The sequence below is a fragment of the Equus asinus genome, chromosome 14, assembly GCF_041296235.1.
Source record: "Equus asinus isolate D_3611 breed Donkey chromosome 14, EquAss-T2T_v2, whole genome shotgun sequence".
Classification (NCBI taxonomy): Eukaryota; Metazoa; Chordata; class Mammalia; order Perissodactyla; family Equidae; genus Equus; species Equus asinus.
Window position 1 is genome coordinate 16,831,124 of NC_091803.1, and position 16,818 is coordinate 16,847,941.

The window sequence follows — 16,818 nt, forward strand, 5'->3', positions numbered from 1 at the left end:
CAAGGTGAACAGTGTCCTTAAGGATCACATACTTTGGTGTCAGGTCATCCTGCCTTCAAGTTCCAGATTGACCACTTGCCAGTTGTATGACATCGGATGTGTGGCATTAACCTTGCTAAGATTCAGATTCCATTTCTAGATGATGGCAATAGCAATAGTACCCACCTCAGAGGGATGTAAGAGTTAAATGAGATAACGCACATCTCTCTCAGTGCCAGGCACTCAGTAAATCAATGGTAACGATTGTCTCAGGGAAAAGCTGAGAAGGCACCATTGCAAAAGTCACATTTGCTCCTTTGGTGGAAGACTCAGGCCACCCACCTTGGTGTGAGTACCTGCCTCTAGGACCTGGGAGCAGCTGTCCCTATTGGCATGATGCCACAGCTCTCAGAGTTCTGTGCACATCAGCCTAGGTGCTGGAACGTCAGGAGACTCCCTGACTGGAGCCAGCCTGCTGGGGAGCTTCCCACTGAGTAGCCTGGAGGTCTGGATTCATTTCCTGACTCTTGCAAAGACGTGGTTGGGCTCTTCTAGATGTGGGTTTCTCCTCCACCCCAGGATATTGGACACATGTATAGCAGGACACCCGTGGATTCTCAGTCCCCATCATGTGTGAGAAAGCTTGCTTCCTTTTAACAGGAGATGCTCAGCAAATCCCGAGCGGGAGACACAGGAGTCAAATTGGAGGTGAACGAAAGGTCAGTCTGAGCGGCATGGTGGCACCTACGTGATGGGGATCCATCTCTCCTGCGGTGGATTATCCTAATTAGAATAGAACATTAACAGCCACAGAGAAGGGCTGAGTCTGTGTAACTGTCAGTAACAGTATTAACGGTGATGATATTGCTGTTGCATTCACGGGGAAAGAAACCCCAAGGTTCCTCACCATCCTTATGAAGAAGAGGCACCAGCAGGTCTCCTTGCCCACCTGCCTTTCTTCAGGGCTTCACCTGCAGAGCATTCCCTGCCTTCTTCCCCGTCCAAGTTTGCCTGTGTTGAGGAATGAAAAACAGAACAGTCTTCTTCATTGTTGTGGTCGGTTTCTGTGTCCCTGACCTTTTTTTTTTTTGCAGGATTCTTGGTTCCTGTACCAGCCTAATGCAAGCCATTCAGGTCCTGATTGTGGCCTCGAAGGACCTCCAGAGAGAGATAGTGGAGAGTGGCCGGGTAAGCATGTGCAAGGGCCTGTGGACATCAGTTACAGATGTCCAGTTCACTGACAGGCTAGGCCTACTTGACGTGCTCGTCCACATTCAGTGAAATCTCGGTATGCTGCCGTCTCATCCTGTGTCCATCTGAGGGTGCAGCTGCCACTCCTGTGGACGTCAGCAGGCACCATGGGAAGTCACTGGGGCACTGCCAGGTCCCCAGAGAGCCATCAGCCCAGGCCTCCAGCCTCAGGCTCTTTAACCCAGGTGGACATCATTGGAGAATCTGCTGGAAACCCCCTGTGCGTTACTCGTCTGGGCCTCAGAGGAGGAAGTGAAGACTTGTGAAAACTGGGCAAATCTGGAGAGCAAACCTGGTGTTGCCTTCGCAGGGGCCTCTGCTGTGTCTCTTTCCAGTGGCAGTCAACAGACGGTCATCACAGACAGACTCTGCCTCAGTTTCGTGTTGACAACCTCGCTTGGCTTCTCACTCCTTCGCTGGCATTATCATTATCTTTCCTTTCTCACATCCCTGCGTGCAGGAGGAGACGGAGAGACGGAGGTCCAGGGACAGTTTATGAGCCTGAAAATAATCCTATAAAGAACAAAGCCATATCTGTTTTGGGGGTGCTTTTTTTCAGTCTGAGAGGTGATATTTTCTGTCCCCAAAATAGAAAAAAGGACTGAGCAAGGAGTATCTGCAGATTCTCAGACTATCAGACACTTCCGAAGCATAATTCTTAGAATCCAAGTAGAAATGATTTTTTTTAATTATTCACTGTGTACTCTCCTCTTTTGGAAAATCACAGCAGCTAGACCGCTCAGATCATAAGTTATTCATATATACAATGAATATATGTATTCTTACATACACACTATAGAAATATTGTGATATAACAAATGCTATAGGCTTTGGAGTCAGAAAAGCCTAGGATTTACTTCCATTTATTCCCTGCATGACTTTGGGAAAAGTATTTTTGCCTGTCTGAATCTTAGTTTTCTCATCTGTAAAATGGGAATAATAATGCTTGCCCCTCGGTTACAGCGAAGACTAGGTGGGATAATGTACATAAAAGCGCCTGGCCCTCAGTAAAAGGCAGCTGCTCTTATTTTTCACTTCCCTAGGGTACAGCATCCCCGAAGGAGTTTTATGCCAAGAATTCTCGATGGACAGAAGGACTCATCTCAGCGTCCAAAGCTGTGGGCTGGGGAGCCACTGTCATGGTGTAAGTGTCTGTCAGTCCCAAGACTCCTCAGCCCCACCGCATTCCATTGATCCACCCCAGAGAATAACTAAGGGAAAAAAAGCTGCCCCCTGGAAATGAACTGTCGATAAGGAGTCAATAGGATAACAGTTTAAAAGGGAGCCGGAGTCCCCTAGGGCAGCACAAGGACAGAGCAGGCAGGTCTCTGTCCCGCCAGGGTGATGGGGGTGAGCTAGGAGGGGGATCATAAAGGGTTGCAGCTGGCAGTGACATGATCCATCTGGTCCTTTCCTGACTATCAGGGATGCAGCCGATCTGGTGGTACAAGGCAGAGGGAAATTCGAGGAGCTAATGGTGTGTTCACATGAGATTGCTGCTAGCACAGCCCAGCTTGTGGCTGCATCCAAGGTAGGCCCGGGGCCAGACTCCCTAGGACGGCGTAAGCCCTGGCTAGGTTTGAGGTACTTGGACCAGGGACTGGCTCCAAGAACAGATGACTTGTCTAGGGTCCAGGCAGGTTGGGTCTCAAATTCAAATTTTGGCTCTCAAGGGTCCCACACTACCCTCCTCTAAATGCCTTCCATCTGTCAGCAAGGAGCCCCTCTACCCACGCGCCGCATGTGCTCCTCTTGGCTCTCCCCACTGTTGTTACACGTGACGTTTGAGGGTACCAGCTGTGCTGACCTCTGATTGGCAGTCTCAGCATTTAAGAAGCACTCCAATAGGAATTTGTCAGCGCAGTAAGCTGCTTACCTGGCTCGGCTCTGAGCTTGCAGAACCAATGTCTGCTTCTCCTCAAGAGTCTCCACATGTGAACCACGGCCCCAACCAGTCCCAAGGCAGAGCTTGTCACCAAAGTCCTTCAGTGAATTTTATAGTGCCCCAGGGAGTGGTCTTTTATCATCCTTATTTACTGTTGTCCCAAATTGGTTTCCACAACTGGAATACTTCATCAAAATAACTGATAAAGCTAGAGTTTGAGGCCACCAAGCAAATAAGCAGGAATGACTTTTTATATTAGAGGGATGCTAGGAGTTGGCCTCGTAGGCAGCGATCTTCGAGAAGCTGATTGGTGACCACAGTGGGTCACGTGTCTTTGTCAAGACCCAGCAGAACAACTGTGTGATTCAGTCCTTGCTGCTCTGTGTTGTGTGAACCTAAATCTGCTTGGTCCTGGCAGGTAAAAGCTGATAAGGACAGCCCCAACCTGGCCCAGCTGCAGCAGGCCTCCCGAGGGGTGAACCAGGCCACCGCCGCCGTGGTGGCCTCAACCGTTTCTGGCAAATCACAGATTGAGGAGACAGGTAGCCTTCCAGAAGCAGTGCTTTCCTTATCCATCCTGTTGAGCTGCTCTTCATGTTCCTCGCCATGATCAAAAACTCCCACAGTTCTCTTTCCAAATCTCTCATTTTTCATCTTTTTTGCATTCATGCTTATTTTCTCGTAAGGTGGGACACCACATAAGCATTTTTTTTTGTATTACTATAGTGACAGGCCTCAGGTAGTTTTCCATTTAGCCATTTCTCTGAATTCGAAGAAATGACTCTACAGGCCTGATTGTCCCTGGGGGGTCTGGTCCTCATTACTCTGTCACTGTGTCTTCCTTCCTCTCCATCCCTCGGTTGCTTTCACACGTCTTGGTAAATGGCAAACCAAGCATTTCAGTAGAGCGTTGGCCTCGGCTGCCTCTCAGGTGAGAGTCTGCGAGGGGTGTTATTTGACAAGACCTTATTTTCGTCCTTGCAGACAACATGGACTTCTCAAGCATGACGCTGACCCAGATCAAACGCCAGGAGATGGATTCCCAGGTAGGAACTCCATCTCTCAGTCTAGTCAGTCTCTATTGACCATGACATCGACCCCGAATATTACGCCCATGGTGAGAAGCCAGTGAGAGAGAGACTTGGGGGAAAAATGAGCACAGATGTATCTATTAGCCCAAGAGTGGATGTAAATGATGCCGGAGGAAACAGTGGCGGTAGAGAGAGGTGATGAGTGAAGGTCAGAATCTTAAATCTTGCCCGCTAATCTTAGACTGGTGTCCCTCCAGATGTTATCAGGGATCTCCTAGCTGACTGTCAACTGGTATTTAATAGTCTTAGTATGGACAATTTTTTTTCTAAAATTTCCAATATGAATTATTTGTTCATGACCTTTAGTTTAAAAAAAACTGATTCAGTGTTAACTTGCCAAATGGCATTTCTCTCAGTTGTTCAGTAAAGTTATGCCATGCAAAATAGGAATCAGTGGGATCCTGAAAAAACACTAACATCCTTGTTCTAGAATTACTGGTCAGTCTTGGGGTAAAGTCGAGATTGAGACTGTTAAAGTCTATAGTGGGTCCCTCAGCATCTTAAGGAAAAGTCATATGGCTAAATTTCTGTCTACACTCTCTGGCTTAGTGGGCTCCTCCAGTCCCTCTTGACTTTAATACCATCTGTATGCTGATAAATGCCAAATTCTTCCCCCAAACTAGATCTTCTCCTTGAGCTCTGTACTTGTCCAGCTGCCTACTTGATGTCTCCAATTGAAGCCCAATAGGTCTCTCAAACTTAATGTGTCCAGAGCAAGTCTCCTGGTTTCCCTCTCACCCAATCTGCCCCTCCCCTGGCTTTCTCCATCTCAGTAAATGGCACCACGACCATCTAGCTGGGTGCCAAGCCCTGAACCTAGAGTCATCCTTGCTTCCTCTCCTTCCCTCACTCTCCACAGCCAGTCCCCCAGCAAGTTTGTTATCAACTCTAAATGTCCAAAACACGGCATAGCCTGTCTACTTTTCACCATCCTCCTAACCTAGTCTAAGCCACCTTTGTCCTGAGCCACTGAGCTACTGCAAGAGAACTTAATTATAATGGTTGCGAGTATGTCTTTCAAAGTAATCCCGTGGCGGGCCTGGGCGGCGGTGGCAGGGAGGATAGGAAAGAAAATTGCGGAGACCAGTCCAGTCATGAGTTGATAGCGGGTGGAACTGGGTGGAAGGTAGCTGATGGCATTCACTGCACCAGTCTCCATCCTTCTATGTATGTTTTGCATTTTCCATCATAAAAAGTTGAAAAGCAAAAAACGGGAACCAACTAACCAGATCTAGTTGCTTCTACTCCTTCCTCTCTACAGTTGTTCGTTCTCTACATATTTTAAAAGCATAAATGACTATATGTCACTTCCCTGCTTAAAATCTTCCAGTGGCTTCCCTTGCCCTTAGAGTGACAGCCAACTCCGCACCCCAGCTGTGGGCCCGGGTGAAATGATCCCTGCCTGCTTCTCCTACCTCGTCTCACGACCCTCTCGCACTCTCACACGTCAACCACACAGGACTTCTTTCTGTTCTTCCGACACCTCAAGCTCGTTCCTGCCTAGAGTCTGCTTCCTCTGCCTGGAATGTTCTTCCCTAGTTCTCTGAACAGCTGATCTCTTACGGCCATTTGGATTTCAGCTCAAAGTTGCTTCCTGAGGGTAGCCCTTGCTGACCACCCTTAGTCTTTATCACATCGTCCTGTCATTTTCTTTACGTCTGATCTTTTCTTGTTCGTTAGTTTGTCTCTCCCCACAGGGTGAGCAGGGACCGTGTCTGTCTAGGCCCCGTTATGTCTCCAGCAGCTATAACAGAGCCTGGGGTACATGATGGGCGCTCAGCAAGTATTTCTTGAATTAATAACTAAAATTAATGAGGAGTAGGGACAGCCAAGAACCAACCTTTAGTGAGACTGGCTGTGCCTTTTCCTGTACAATAATAACTGTAAGTTGCACCAGCCCCTCAGAGAAGCCAGCACCATCATACTTGGTTCCTGCCTGGACTTCCAGGGAACTGGGGTTGAAGGAGAAGGGTTACAAGTAAATTGGAATGCACCATGCAGATAAGCTGAAGATTAGAGTTGTTTTTAGATAGTGATGTATCAGAGGAACATCTGATAAGCCCTACTGCCGGTCAGACATTGGACGGTAAAACATCGTTCATGTCCTGTAGAGGGTCCCAGTGAGACAGCGTAGGAGCCACTGGGATAGATGATGACTGAGAGCATGGGGAAATCAGCAGAGCCAGGTCGAAACTGAGAACTGGGTAAGCTATGGAAACAGAGTGAACAACACGGAGGAAGAGAACGGAACGTGGAGGAAAGGGATTAGTCAAAATAAGACAGTTCTGAGATTGCTACTCAAAAGAAAATTTCACTTTCCCTGCAGGTGAGGGTGCTGGAGCTAGAAAATGAACTGCAGAAGGAGCGCCAAAAACTGGGAGAGCTTCGAAAAAAGCACTATGAGCTTGCCGGTGTTGCTGAGGGCTGGGAAGAAGGTAGGCCTCGGAGGATCGGCACTGGCCAGAGTGAGGGGAGGGCACTATGATGAGGGCCTTCCCTGAAAACGTAACAGAATGAGGACCCGTGCTTCTCTACTCACACGGCATGTTATGTCTTCAGTTATAGGTTACCTTCAAGCCCCAAACTGGCATAAATTGTTGCGAATCGAAAGCTTTTGTTGTCACCTTTCAAGACCTTAACGTTGACCAGTGGACTGGTCCCTCACTCACCTCCGTTCCCTTCCAGGCCCAGTTAGCCTGGTTTACTCCCCAGGAGCTTAGTTTCTGGCCAGCAGAGTTGAATAGTGAATGGATGCTGGTCAGTGAAGATCTAGCAGACAGGGGCTAGTGAATTAGAAGGTTCTGACTGTCTAGAGCCAGCAGTGGGCAGCAATGGGTCAGGAGCTAGAAATGGAGTGGAGTGGAGTGGAGTGATATTCAGCCCACCAGCCCAGAGACTCTTCATCGGCCGGAGGGAGCTCTTCCAGATATCCAGCTTGGCCAACTTGATCACAACCAAGATGGCTGATTCTTGTTGAACTTGGCTGACTTTGGGAACCTACCACTGATGTATCCCAGTCACTCCTGGAGGCTGAACTCAGGGAATAGAGGGTTATGATTATAGTGTATTTTAGAGCCCAACATGGTGGCAGTTTTTGTTGGTTAAATGAATGCGTGCATGCATGAAGTGCTATGAAACATAAATTATTACTGTCTTTTAGGAACAGAAGCATCTCCACCTGCAGTGCAAGAAGCAGTGACCGAAAAAGAGTAGAGCCACACCAACGCCCCACACATCAGAGTGTAAATCCTTGTCGCCCATCTCTGTGTTTGTTGTTCCCCAGCCACCAGCTAAACCTTGGGGGTCCCAGTGGCAGCCACACCACTCTCATTGTCCAGTGCTGAGGACCTGCATGGCCTTGCAAAGACTCCCTCCACAGTGACACCCTTTGTGTTAGAACCCGTGATCTGTGTTCTCTCACCACCTCCCTAGTGTCCGGGCTGGCCAAGGGCTAGAGAGGAGGGGCAGCAGGGCCACCCCACAGAGAGGACCTCCCTCCAAGTCCCGCCTGCTGTTTTACCCCCAAACAATCGGTGTCTTTGTCAGACTGGCTTGTTGTTCTTGTGGGGAGCCCGGAGAGGGAAGAGCTTATGCATTTTCTTTTCTATTTTCTTCTCAGTCTTTTCAGTTTCATCATTTGCACAAACTTGCGAGCGTCAGAGGGCTGGTGGATTCCAAACCAGGACACTACCCTGAATCTGTGCGCAGAGTCAGAAGAGCACGAGTGTCCTGGCTAAGAATGCCAAGGCAGTTCTCCCCACTTTTGGCAGTTCCATGGATTCCCACTGCTTCTTATGGTGGTTGGTTGGGTTTTTTGGTTTTCTTTTTTCAAGTGTCATTCATATAGCCAACTCTCCCAAAGGGAACCCGCCTGGAGCTCTGAGCTCTCAGGGGCCCCTGACCACAGCAGTTAACAGCGATGGTGCTGCTCAGGCTTCACCTTGGTGCTCCACATCAGCCTCCACGCTGAGTGTCCTGCTGAGCGAGTGCGGGTCAGCCAAGGCCACTCCCCAGGTCGGGCGGAGCTGCTGAGCCACAGCTTTCCTCCAAAGGCAGAAGCAGAGCGAGTGCCTTTCCTTCCTAAAGCTGGAGCTTAGCGGAAAGCCTCTGCCCACCTTCACAAATGAGAGAAAGGAGGGTGCACACGGCCCAGGTCTCCAGGAGACACCTTTCATGGGAGCTCCTTGTGACCAGGCTGAAAAACCTTATCACGTGCTCGAATGGAGCTGGTGAGAATAGCTACGTTTCTTCCCCATGGAATGAATTCTCCATGCCACCCTCTTTCAGACCCAGGCAGGGCCCTAGGAGGGAGTGTGGGCAGGGTTTCCAGTTCCTTTCTCCAAATGCCTGCCTTGGCATCCTCTTGAATCTGAAGACGACAGTTCCATGTTCTACCTAATTGACAGACCCAGAAGATCAGGCAAACTTGCTCCCAGCAGGAAAGAACCCTATGCTTGGTTTGGTACCTTTAATATTTATTACTAACCTCTGTTAAGCAGCAGCCTACAAAAAGACGCTTGGAATAATCAGGATTTCAGGGGTGACTATGGCAAGGCTTGTGTTGCTGCCCCAGGACATCAGTCTTCAAGAAGCGGAAACAAGGCTAAGATGCCATCTCGACCTGTGACGGCTTGGATCCCGAAGCGGGCACGTTCTTCAGAGCATCTGGGTCAGGGAAAACGAGAAAGGGGGACCAGCCTCATGTCCCGGGCCCTCTCTGCCCTGTGGACAGGATGAGGACAGAGGGCGCATTAACAGCCTCCTGGAGCTGGGCAGCCTGACAGCACTTCTCCACCTCCAAATGGACCCCAGCATTTAAGTGACCTTCCAATCTTGGACAAACAGAATCTTCCTTCCTTATCTGTAGCAACTCATAGGTAGTAGCCGATAAGCACTTACCAGGACCTGTCCCAGAGGAACATTGTGAAGTGTTGCTACATGAAAGGTTGTGAGACTTCTGTTTGATCACTGTGAATCACCCACCTCCTTCCTAAAGCCCCTCCACTCCCTCTCTGCATTTTCTCGGTAGGGCACTCAAACCACTGTCTCCCACTAGCTCGGATGACAAGACTCGGACCTGTGCTCTCCATACTGAGCTAAAGAGGCGTCAGCAGTAGCAATTGAGTGCTCTGATGTTTAATGCTGCTTTGTGCTCAGCGTTTTTCCATCCAAGGCTCAGAAGGAGTGCTGTGTGGCATCCGTGGCCCAGTTGTGCCAATTAAGCCAATCAGTGTGTTCTCAGCACGGAGCAACATTTCCAGAGGTAGCTAGTCCTCCCTTCCAGAATCTCAGCCATTCACACAGTCGTGCTCCAAATTAACAGCGGGGAAAAAAATCTAGTATATTGGGCCACGTTAGGATTCTCTGAATAACACTCCCTCTAAAAAGAAGCCACAGTAATTTGTACAAGCTTCATGGGCTTAGCCTGAGTAATAAAACAGTTAAGAAAGCAGTTAAACAGGAACACAGGCTCGTTCAGTCTCATACAAGGAAATACCTGTCAGATATAGTATTACTTTCATCATTGCTCACATTAGAAACTAGTCTGTTCTCTAGCCAGAATTAAATTGTCCTGCCTTGGCTTTTCTAAAAATGACTATATTATACTTGGTGTGAAATTCCTTGATTAGAACAGGAATCATACCCTAAGGCTAAAAATGAACCTAAGAGCCTTTTAAATTAGGCCCTGAGCATCGCTAGTGACTGAAGTCTCAGGGGTCAGCGTAAATGGGTCATAACGAGGCAGGACAACAACAAAGCAGTGGCTTAGGATAGACGAGAGGTTGAAATAAAGCTGCATCCGTTATTTCATTTTGTAATACAGTGCTCTAATACTTCTAGAGTAAGGATATGTGTGTACATAATAAGGAAAAATAGAAGTAAAAAACCTACCTTTGTGGGGTTATTTTGTATCTGAGCAAGGAGTTTAAATTTGACTGTAATTTAGATTGTTTCCTGATTCGGCTGCCCACAGCAGGATCCTGTATGAATATGAGTCCCTAACCCAGTAGCTGGAAGAACCAACATTGTCCAGAGCATCCTTTCCTGGAATTGTTTGAGCTGCCAAGTCAGACACCAGGGTTTATACCAGGTACCACGGGGGTCACAGATGCATGTCAGTCGGTCAGGTTGGTTTGCTCCAGCCTCTCACTGATGGGGAGCTGGTTCTGAGCTTGCTCCTGGGAAGTGCTCACTTCTTGGCCAGTATCTTGGTCTGGAGGGGTCTACTGGCTCCACTTACCCTGGTCTTTGATAACTGGTAAATTTCTTGCTACCTTCTACCACCTTTCCAAGTCTCTGGAAATCCTCCTGCCAATGAAAGCCTTCAGTCCCGGCATTGGCCTTCCAACCGGATTAGCTTTGCCCTCTCTCCACCATCCTCGGTCCTCCAGAGACTGCACCACCTATAGCATAGAAAGCCACCACCCCGGCCTGCCAGCCATCAACACAGCAAGCCGGGCCAGCTGTCTGCTGCTCACGTCCTTCGTCTCCCGGGTCCAGACCAAATACAGGACCAGAACCCACAGTGGTGGCATAGCCTCTCACCCCAGGAGGCAGAGCAACATGAAACAGATGCCGTTGGGTCCAATTCTAAGAGTAGATCATTTCCAGACATGTCTTTCAGGTGACCCTCAACTACCTCAGGTTTGAAGGCCCTAAATTAAGCTGATTACTACTCATAGGGACAAACCGAGGGGGTTCGGATAAATCTTGGTGATAATGCAATTGTCTCAAACTTATAACAAACTCTTTCACATTAGGTTTGCAGGGATGGGGTTGGGTTTGTTTTTCTTCCGTTTTTAACCTTTTCCCCAATTTTCCATTAGAATAGTTCCTAAAAATGAATTTCATTTTTCACTGAGTGCCTACCTTCCCAGGGCAGGTAGCCACTGGCTTTTGTTTCCTTCCAACAATGCTTTTATTATGATATTAAGACATTTCTTTGTATAATACATTGCATCTGTGTTTTCAATTTTTCCAATAAATATTTCAACATGGCAATGGAGAGGAGTGGTGAAAACTGACCAATTGAAGTGGTTTTGAAGTCTGGGGTTCCAGTGAAAAAGCCTATTTTGTATCCTGGGGTTCACTGAATCCACTTAAGCTCTGCACCTTCAGGTGCAGAATGTATCTTAAAAACTGGACATTTTCTGAAGGGTGCAACAGCTATCACATTTTCTTTGCTGCTTTAGTTTGTACTCCTTAAACGTCTTCCATCCTCTCTACAATCTCCTGTCCTTGGCAATTGTAAAACAGAAAGTGCCAAAGTGGTCGATACTGTCATTTATCTAGAAGCAGGGTTCTGCATAAAATCTGGGGTCTCAGGTTATGGATACTCCTCCATCCTTGAGATACAAAAATAATCCGCCACCTTAAAATTGGATGGGACAAATTCTGCTCAGGAACAGAAGCTGCCAATCATAAGAGGATTCAGAGCAAGCCAGTCAGCTACCAGGGGATTTGCAGAGGGAGCTGACAGAATGGGGCCGGTTGCAAGGCGACCTTTCCCCAGCAGGACTGTCTGCAATCTAATGCTGCCAATGCGTTAAGCCAAGGGGACCCACAAGGGAGGGAGAGAGGGGGAAGGCCTGGGCTTGGTAAGCAGGAGAATTGCCCAAATGACTCATCAAGTAAGGAGAGAATGAGGCAAGTAATCAGAAGCTAGTGTATAACTAAGGAGGTCAGAACCAGGAAAACAAGTAGGAAAATTGTGTTGAGACTGCCCAGTGGGACGATGATCTGCATCCCTACAGAAGACGGGGCACACTTGCCTACGGCCGGGTTTTTCGGCTCCCTGTAGCAGAATGCAGAGGGATGCTGCTCCATCAGAAACACCACTGAGAAAATGGACAGTTCTTGGTCACAGCCGTCTTGCAGGTCCCTCCTGGAGCTCAAGTGTGAAGCTGAGGGGTACAGAAATCAGGCAGGGACCACCTTGAGCAAACAGGGGCCCTTGCACCTCAGCAGCCCCATGCTTTGAAGTACCTTCTAGGGTGTGGGTCTGGTGTGGGCCAGCGGTGCCTTCCGGGCAGAACCTTTCTCCCAGGTGCACTCCAGCCCTCGCCACTCCCTCACCCGCTCCTGGCCTTGACCAGAGGCCCCAGGGGTTCTGGTACTTTCGCCTGAGGGGTCATCCCAGGGTCCTGTGGCCAAGCCCCAGTTCTAGGTAACAGCCCGGACAGCTGGTCACTCTGGCCGGCAGAGTATTTCTTCTGAGGGGTCGTAAGATCAGGCCACCAGAAAGATGGTAACATGTCATAAAGAAGAAGGGAGGGGGAGTTACGGTTTATACATACAGGCCGAATTTGTCTCCCCGGGGCGGCCCTGGCAAAGTGAAAAGGGACAAAGGGGTGGAATGGGCAAGTGGGAAGATGCCTGGATGAAAGCAAAGGCGAGGGCATACAGCTGAAGCATACTACATACCGTTGTGATTTACAGCCCGTGAGCCTTAATCCTGCTCACCAAGGTGGCCCTTGTCCTCAGTCTCTTACCGCATTACCCAGCAAACGGTAGCCCTTTGAACATTTGGGAGTGAATGAATGAATTCTCTTTTTACGCTGCTTTCTTAGTTATCCACACATTAAATGCAACCATTCATTGTGCAGGCGCTGAAATTTTCAAAGATGAATCCTTGCTGTTCCTTGTCCTCAAAAGTTGATTTCACACATCCATTACTTGTTATCAAGTGTCTACTCTCCCAGGGACTGGGGACACAGTCAAGAGCAAATAGAGATGTGATCCCACCCTTCTGGAGCTTACAGGCTATTGAGGGAAACAAACAGGACAATCAGTAATCACAAAAACAAGTGTATAACTGCAAGTGGAGTAAGTGCAATAAAGGGGTGCTGGAGTGCTCTGAGCATACAAGGAGGGGCTATGGAAAGCTTCCTTGATACAGTGGCAGCTGGACTAAGATACAAAGCATGAGGAGGTCTGAATGAGGCAGCAAGGCAGGGAAAGCTCACTCCCAGTAGAAAGAGCTGCATGTGCAAAGGCCCAGTGATGGGACACTAAAGAAACTGAAAGACCAGTGTAGCTGGAGGCCAGGCAGAGAGTGGTACAAGATGAGTCTGGATCGAGGCAGGAGCAGATCATGCAGATGACGGAAAGCAGTTGATCAGCTTTAGGCAAAGGGGGATCAAGATCACATTTGCATTTTGAAAAGACTATTCCAGTTGCAATGTGGAGAACAGATCAGAGTGGATCAGGTGTCGATGGGAAAATCCAGTAAGGAAACTTGTAGTCTTCGAAAGGATGATGGAAGATGAGACAAGGGTAGTGGCAGTAGAGATGGGGAGAAATGACAGGCCACAGCGATGTGTAAAAGGGTTTAGATAGAGGGTTCAGGAGAGGGAGCTCCCAGGTTTCTGGCTTGTGGAACTGATGAGAACTGATAGTCTCTCGACTATCCACTCGAGAGGGAACACTAGAAGAGGCCAGGCATAGATAGAATATTCTCAAATGAGTTGCCGCTGAGCATCCAGGTGAAGATGTTAACTGAGCCTCTGGAGCTCAGAGAAGTCTGAGGTGATGGGAATTTGGTGGTAACTGAAATCATAGCTGAGATGGCCAAAGAAAGAGTGTGAGAAAAGGATCCCGAATGGAGCCTTGAGGCATTTCAGCATTTAAAATAGCCAAGTACAGGAAGCTGAACTTGCCAAGGACCTTAGAAAGAGCAGCTCGAGAAGTAGGAAGAAAATCAGGTGAAGGATGGCATTTGAAAACCAAAAGAAGCCAGTGTTTCAAGGAGTGAACTGCAAGACAGTGCCAAGCGCTGCCATTCTGAATGTACGTTATGAGCAAATGCTGTAGGGGCTGTTGAGATTGTTCCCACATGGAAAGATCGGGAAAGGCTGCATTTGTAACTGATCCCTAAGGGATAGACCTGATTTCAACAGGTAGAAATTAGGGAAGAGGACAGACCAGGTGAGGGAAAATTCTACAAAAGATATATAAATAGGAGGCAGCAAGGTTAGGAAAAGGTCTGTACTCTGGTTCCGTTAAAGCATAGAACATGTGAGCAGAGAAATGGCAGATAAAGCTGAAAAGGTAAGTTATGGCCAAGCGAAAGGAATTTTGACTCAGGCTAAGTTTTCATTTGGTTCCAGAGAGAGTGGCGAGCCATTGATGGGTCTTAGGGAGGAGGACAGGCCCCCTCTCATCCTTGTGTCCTGTGTCCACTAGTCATACTGGCCAACTGAAAACACTTTCTGCAGTCTGGCACATTTCTGTCACCCCACGAGATCTCCCACACACCCCTTTTACTTTGCCTGTCACCTCTCACAATTCAGCAAGTCTGCTTCAGGCAGTCTCATGGGGCCCACGGGCTCTGGAACCCTTCTCCCTCCTTCTGTGTGCACTGTTTTCCCTCTGAGCCTAACTGTAACGGTTAACACAGCAGCACTGCTTCTAGAGAGAGTGTAAGTCTCTAAGGTAAACACCAAAGTCCTTGGCAGCAGCCCGGACTGTCCTGCAAAATCTCTTCTGAAATCTCCACGTCTCCTCTAATTAAATACATTTTTTCCTATGGAACCAATATTCAAAATAAATTTTGAAAACAGTTTCTTTAATTCCTATATTGTTTAAAATGACTAATACTGCAACAGCTGTGTCCTCTCAAATCATGTCAACTCAGCAAACATTGCTGAGTTCTTATTGTACACAGGAGACTGTAGGAGAGAGAAAAATAGGCAAGAGATGCTCCATTCTTTAGGGACCTTCCAAACATGGAAGAAAGACAGACACATACATTAGAAACTGAAGTATAGGTAATGGCATCAAGGAAAGTGTTTTTAAAGAGAAAGAGGAGGGGCCAGCCCCGTGGCCAAGTGGTTAAGTTCGCGAGCTCTGCTTCCGCAGCCCAGGGTTTCGCTGGTTCGGATCCTGGGTGCGGACATGGCACCACTCATCAGGCCACATTGAGGCAGCGTCCCACATGCCACAACTAGAAGGACCTACAACTAAAAATACACAACTATGTGTTGGGGGGATTTGGGGGGAAAAAAAGAAAAAAAAGGGATTGGCCACACTTGTTAGCTCAATCTTAAAAAAATAATGAAGAGAAAGAAGACTTATGCATGCTCACAGTGTCAATGCATATAACCAATAACCAAGCTATAGGTAAGAAAGATAGAGTGACACTGAGCAGAGGACTAGCCTGGAAGCGCTCTCTTCCTCGGGGAAGAAAGCACTCCGGGGAAGCGTGGTTTACAGCGTGATTACATACTCTTTCAGAACAAAGACCATATAATCAAGCATGACAGGAATACAATTTTTTTCCCCGAAGTCACAAGGGATGTCGTGCTGCAGTTAGCACATATGCAGAGGTCAAGTTGACCTTGGTCCTCTGGGAAGAAAAGCTTATCCTCGAAGAAGTACTGGTACTGATGTCAGAGAAAGAGAAACATTGGCCCCTGTCTTTGAAGAGCCCATCTTTGCTTTGGGAAAATGTTTGAGGCAGAGGCGCAGTGCACGTTTCATGGGCTGTAAGTCGGGCTTCTCCGGGAAAAACAAGTTTCAGGCCGAAAGAGATTTAAACCAGAATGGTTTCCCCTTATACCCCAGTATGCCCCATATACCTCAGTATGCGAAAACGTCTTTTTATTCTTATTGTCTTCATCAAAGGCTAACAAGAAGTCAGAGGAGGTCGAGATTGAAGTATGAGAGAAATGAGGAATGCTGAAGCAACTTCCTTGAGATGCAAATTCATTCCTTCCTCCCACAAATTCTTATTCAATGTCTACGTATTTAAGGCACTAGGGATACAGTGCCAAGGACACGTCCCCCCCTCCTGAAGCTTGCAGGCTGGCGGGGCAGCTGACACTGAACCTGTGGGAGGCATGACCCAAAGGGTGCATGAAAAGGAGGACACGGCAAAGGGACCAATCCATTCAAGGAGCCAGGGGACGCTTCCATGACGTAAATGACATTTAGGCTGAAACCTGAAGAGTAAGTAAAAGTTGGCAGGGGAGGAGTGAGGGGAAGAATACTCCGGGCAAAGCTAACAGCAGTGAAAGAGAATTTGGCACATTGAAGAATGACAGAAGCTCCTGCTAGCTCCGAGTGACCAAATTAAGAGCCAAATTGTAGAGGTCTTGAATGCCATTTGAAGGGTTGGAGCTTTATGCTCAGGATTTTAAGGGGTGTGATATGGCACCAGCTATCGCCACTCAGCTAAATAGCCTCAATACCCTCCTAAATCTGCTCCCTACTGGAGCTCTGCCCCTGCAGGCCATCCTCATTCTAATCATTATTCTCAAAGTTACATCTGATCGAGTCACCCTCCCTTCCTTAAAACCTTTCCATGGCTTCCCATTGCTCTTTGAATTGTGGTGAAATTCACATAACAGAAAATTAACCATTTAGTACCTTCACATTGTCATGCAACCACCACCTCAATCTAGTTCCAAAACATTTTCACCACCCAAAAAGAAAACCTCGTAGTCACTGAACAGTCACTTCCTCTTCGCTCCTCTTCACAGCCCCTGGGAACTGCCAATCTGTCTTCTGTCTCCAGGCAACAGTGTAAAACAGATGGTGTATAAACCAGTGAGGAAATTATGGACTATCTCAACACTCAAAATGTTACACTTTTATGGATACATATATATC

General features: G+C 47.9%; 1 protein-coding gene across 5 annotated transcripts in view; it reads left to right on the forward strand.

Annotated features, from left to right (window-relative positions):
• HIP1 (huntingtin interacting protein 1) overlaps positions 1–9,802 on the forward strand; it is a 146,764-nt gene extending 136,962 nt beyond the window's left edge. For all 5 annotated transcript variants that reach the window (XM_014850434.3, XM_044746602.2, XM_044746603.2 and 2 more), the window contains 9 exons: positions 640–698; positions 1,074–1,167; positions 2,274–2,374; positions 2,656–2,761; positions 3,534–3,657; positions 4,100–4,161; positions 6,533–6,641; positions 7,367–7,448; positions 7,826–9,802. In XM_014850434.3, coding sequence (XP_014705920.2) covers positions 640–698; positions 1,074–1,167; positions 2,274–2,374; positions 2,656–2,761; positions 3,534–3,657; positions 4,100–4,161; positions 6,533–6,641; positions 7,367–7,419 — 708 coding nt within the window. In that variant the 3' untranslated portion in view covers positions 7,420–7,448; positions 7,826–9,802. The remainder of the gene's footprint in view (positions 1–639; positions 699–1,073; positions 1,168–2,273; positions 2,375–2,655; positions 2,762–3,533; positions 3,658–4,099; positions 4,162–6,532; positions 6,642–7,366; positions 7,449–7,825) is intronic.
• Positions 9,803–16,818: the final 7,016 nt, after the last annotated feature.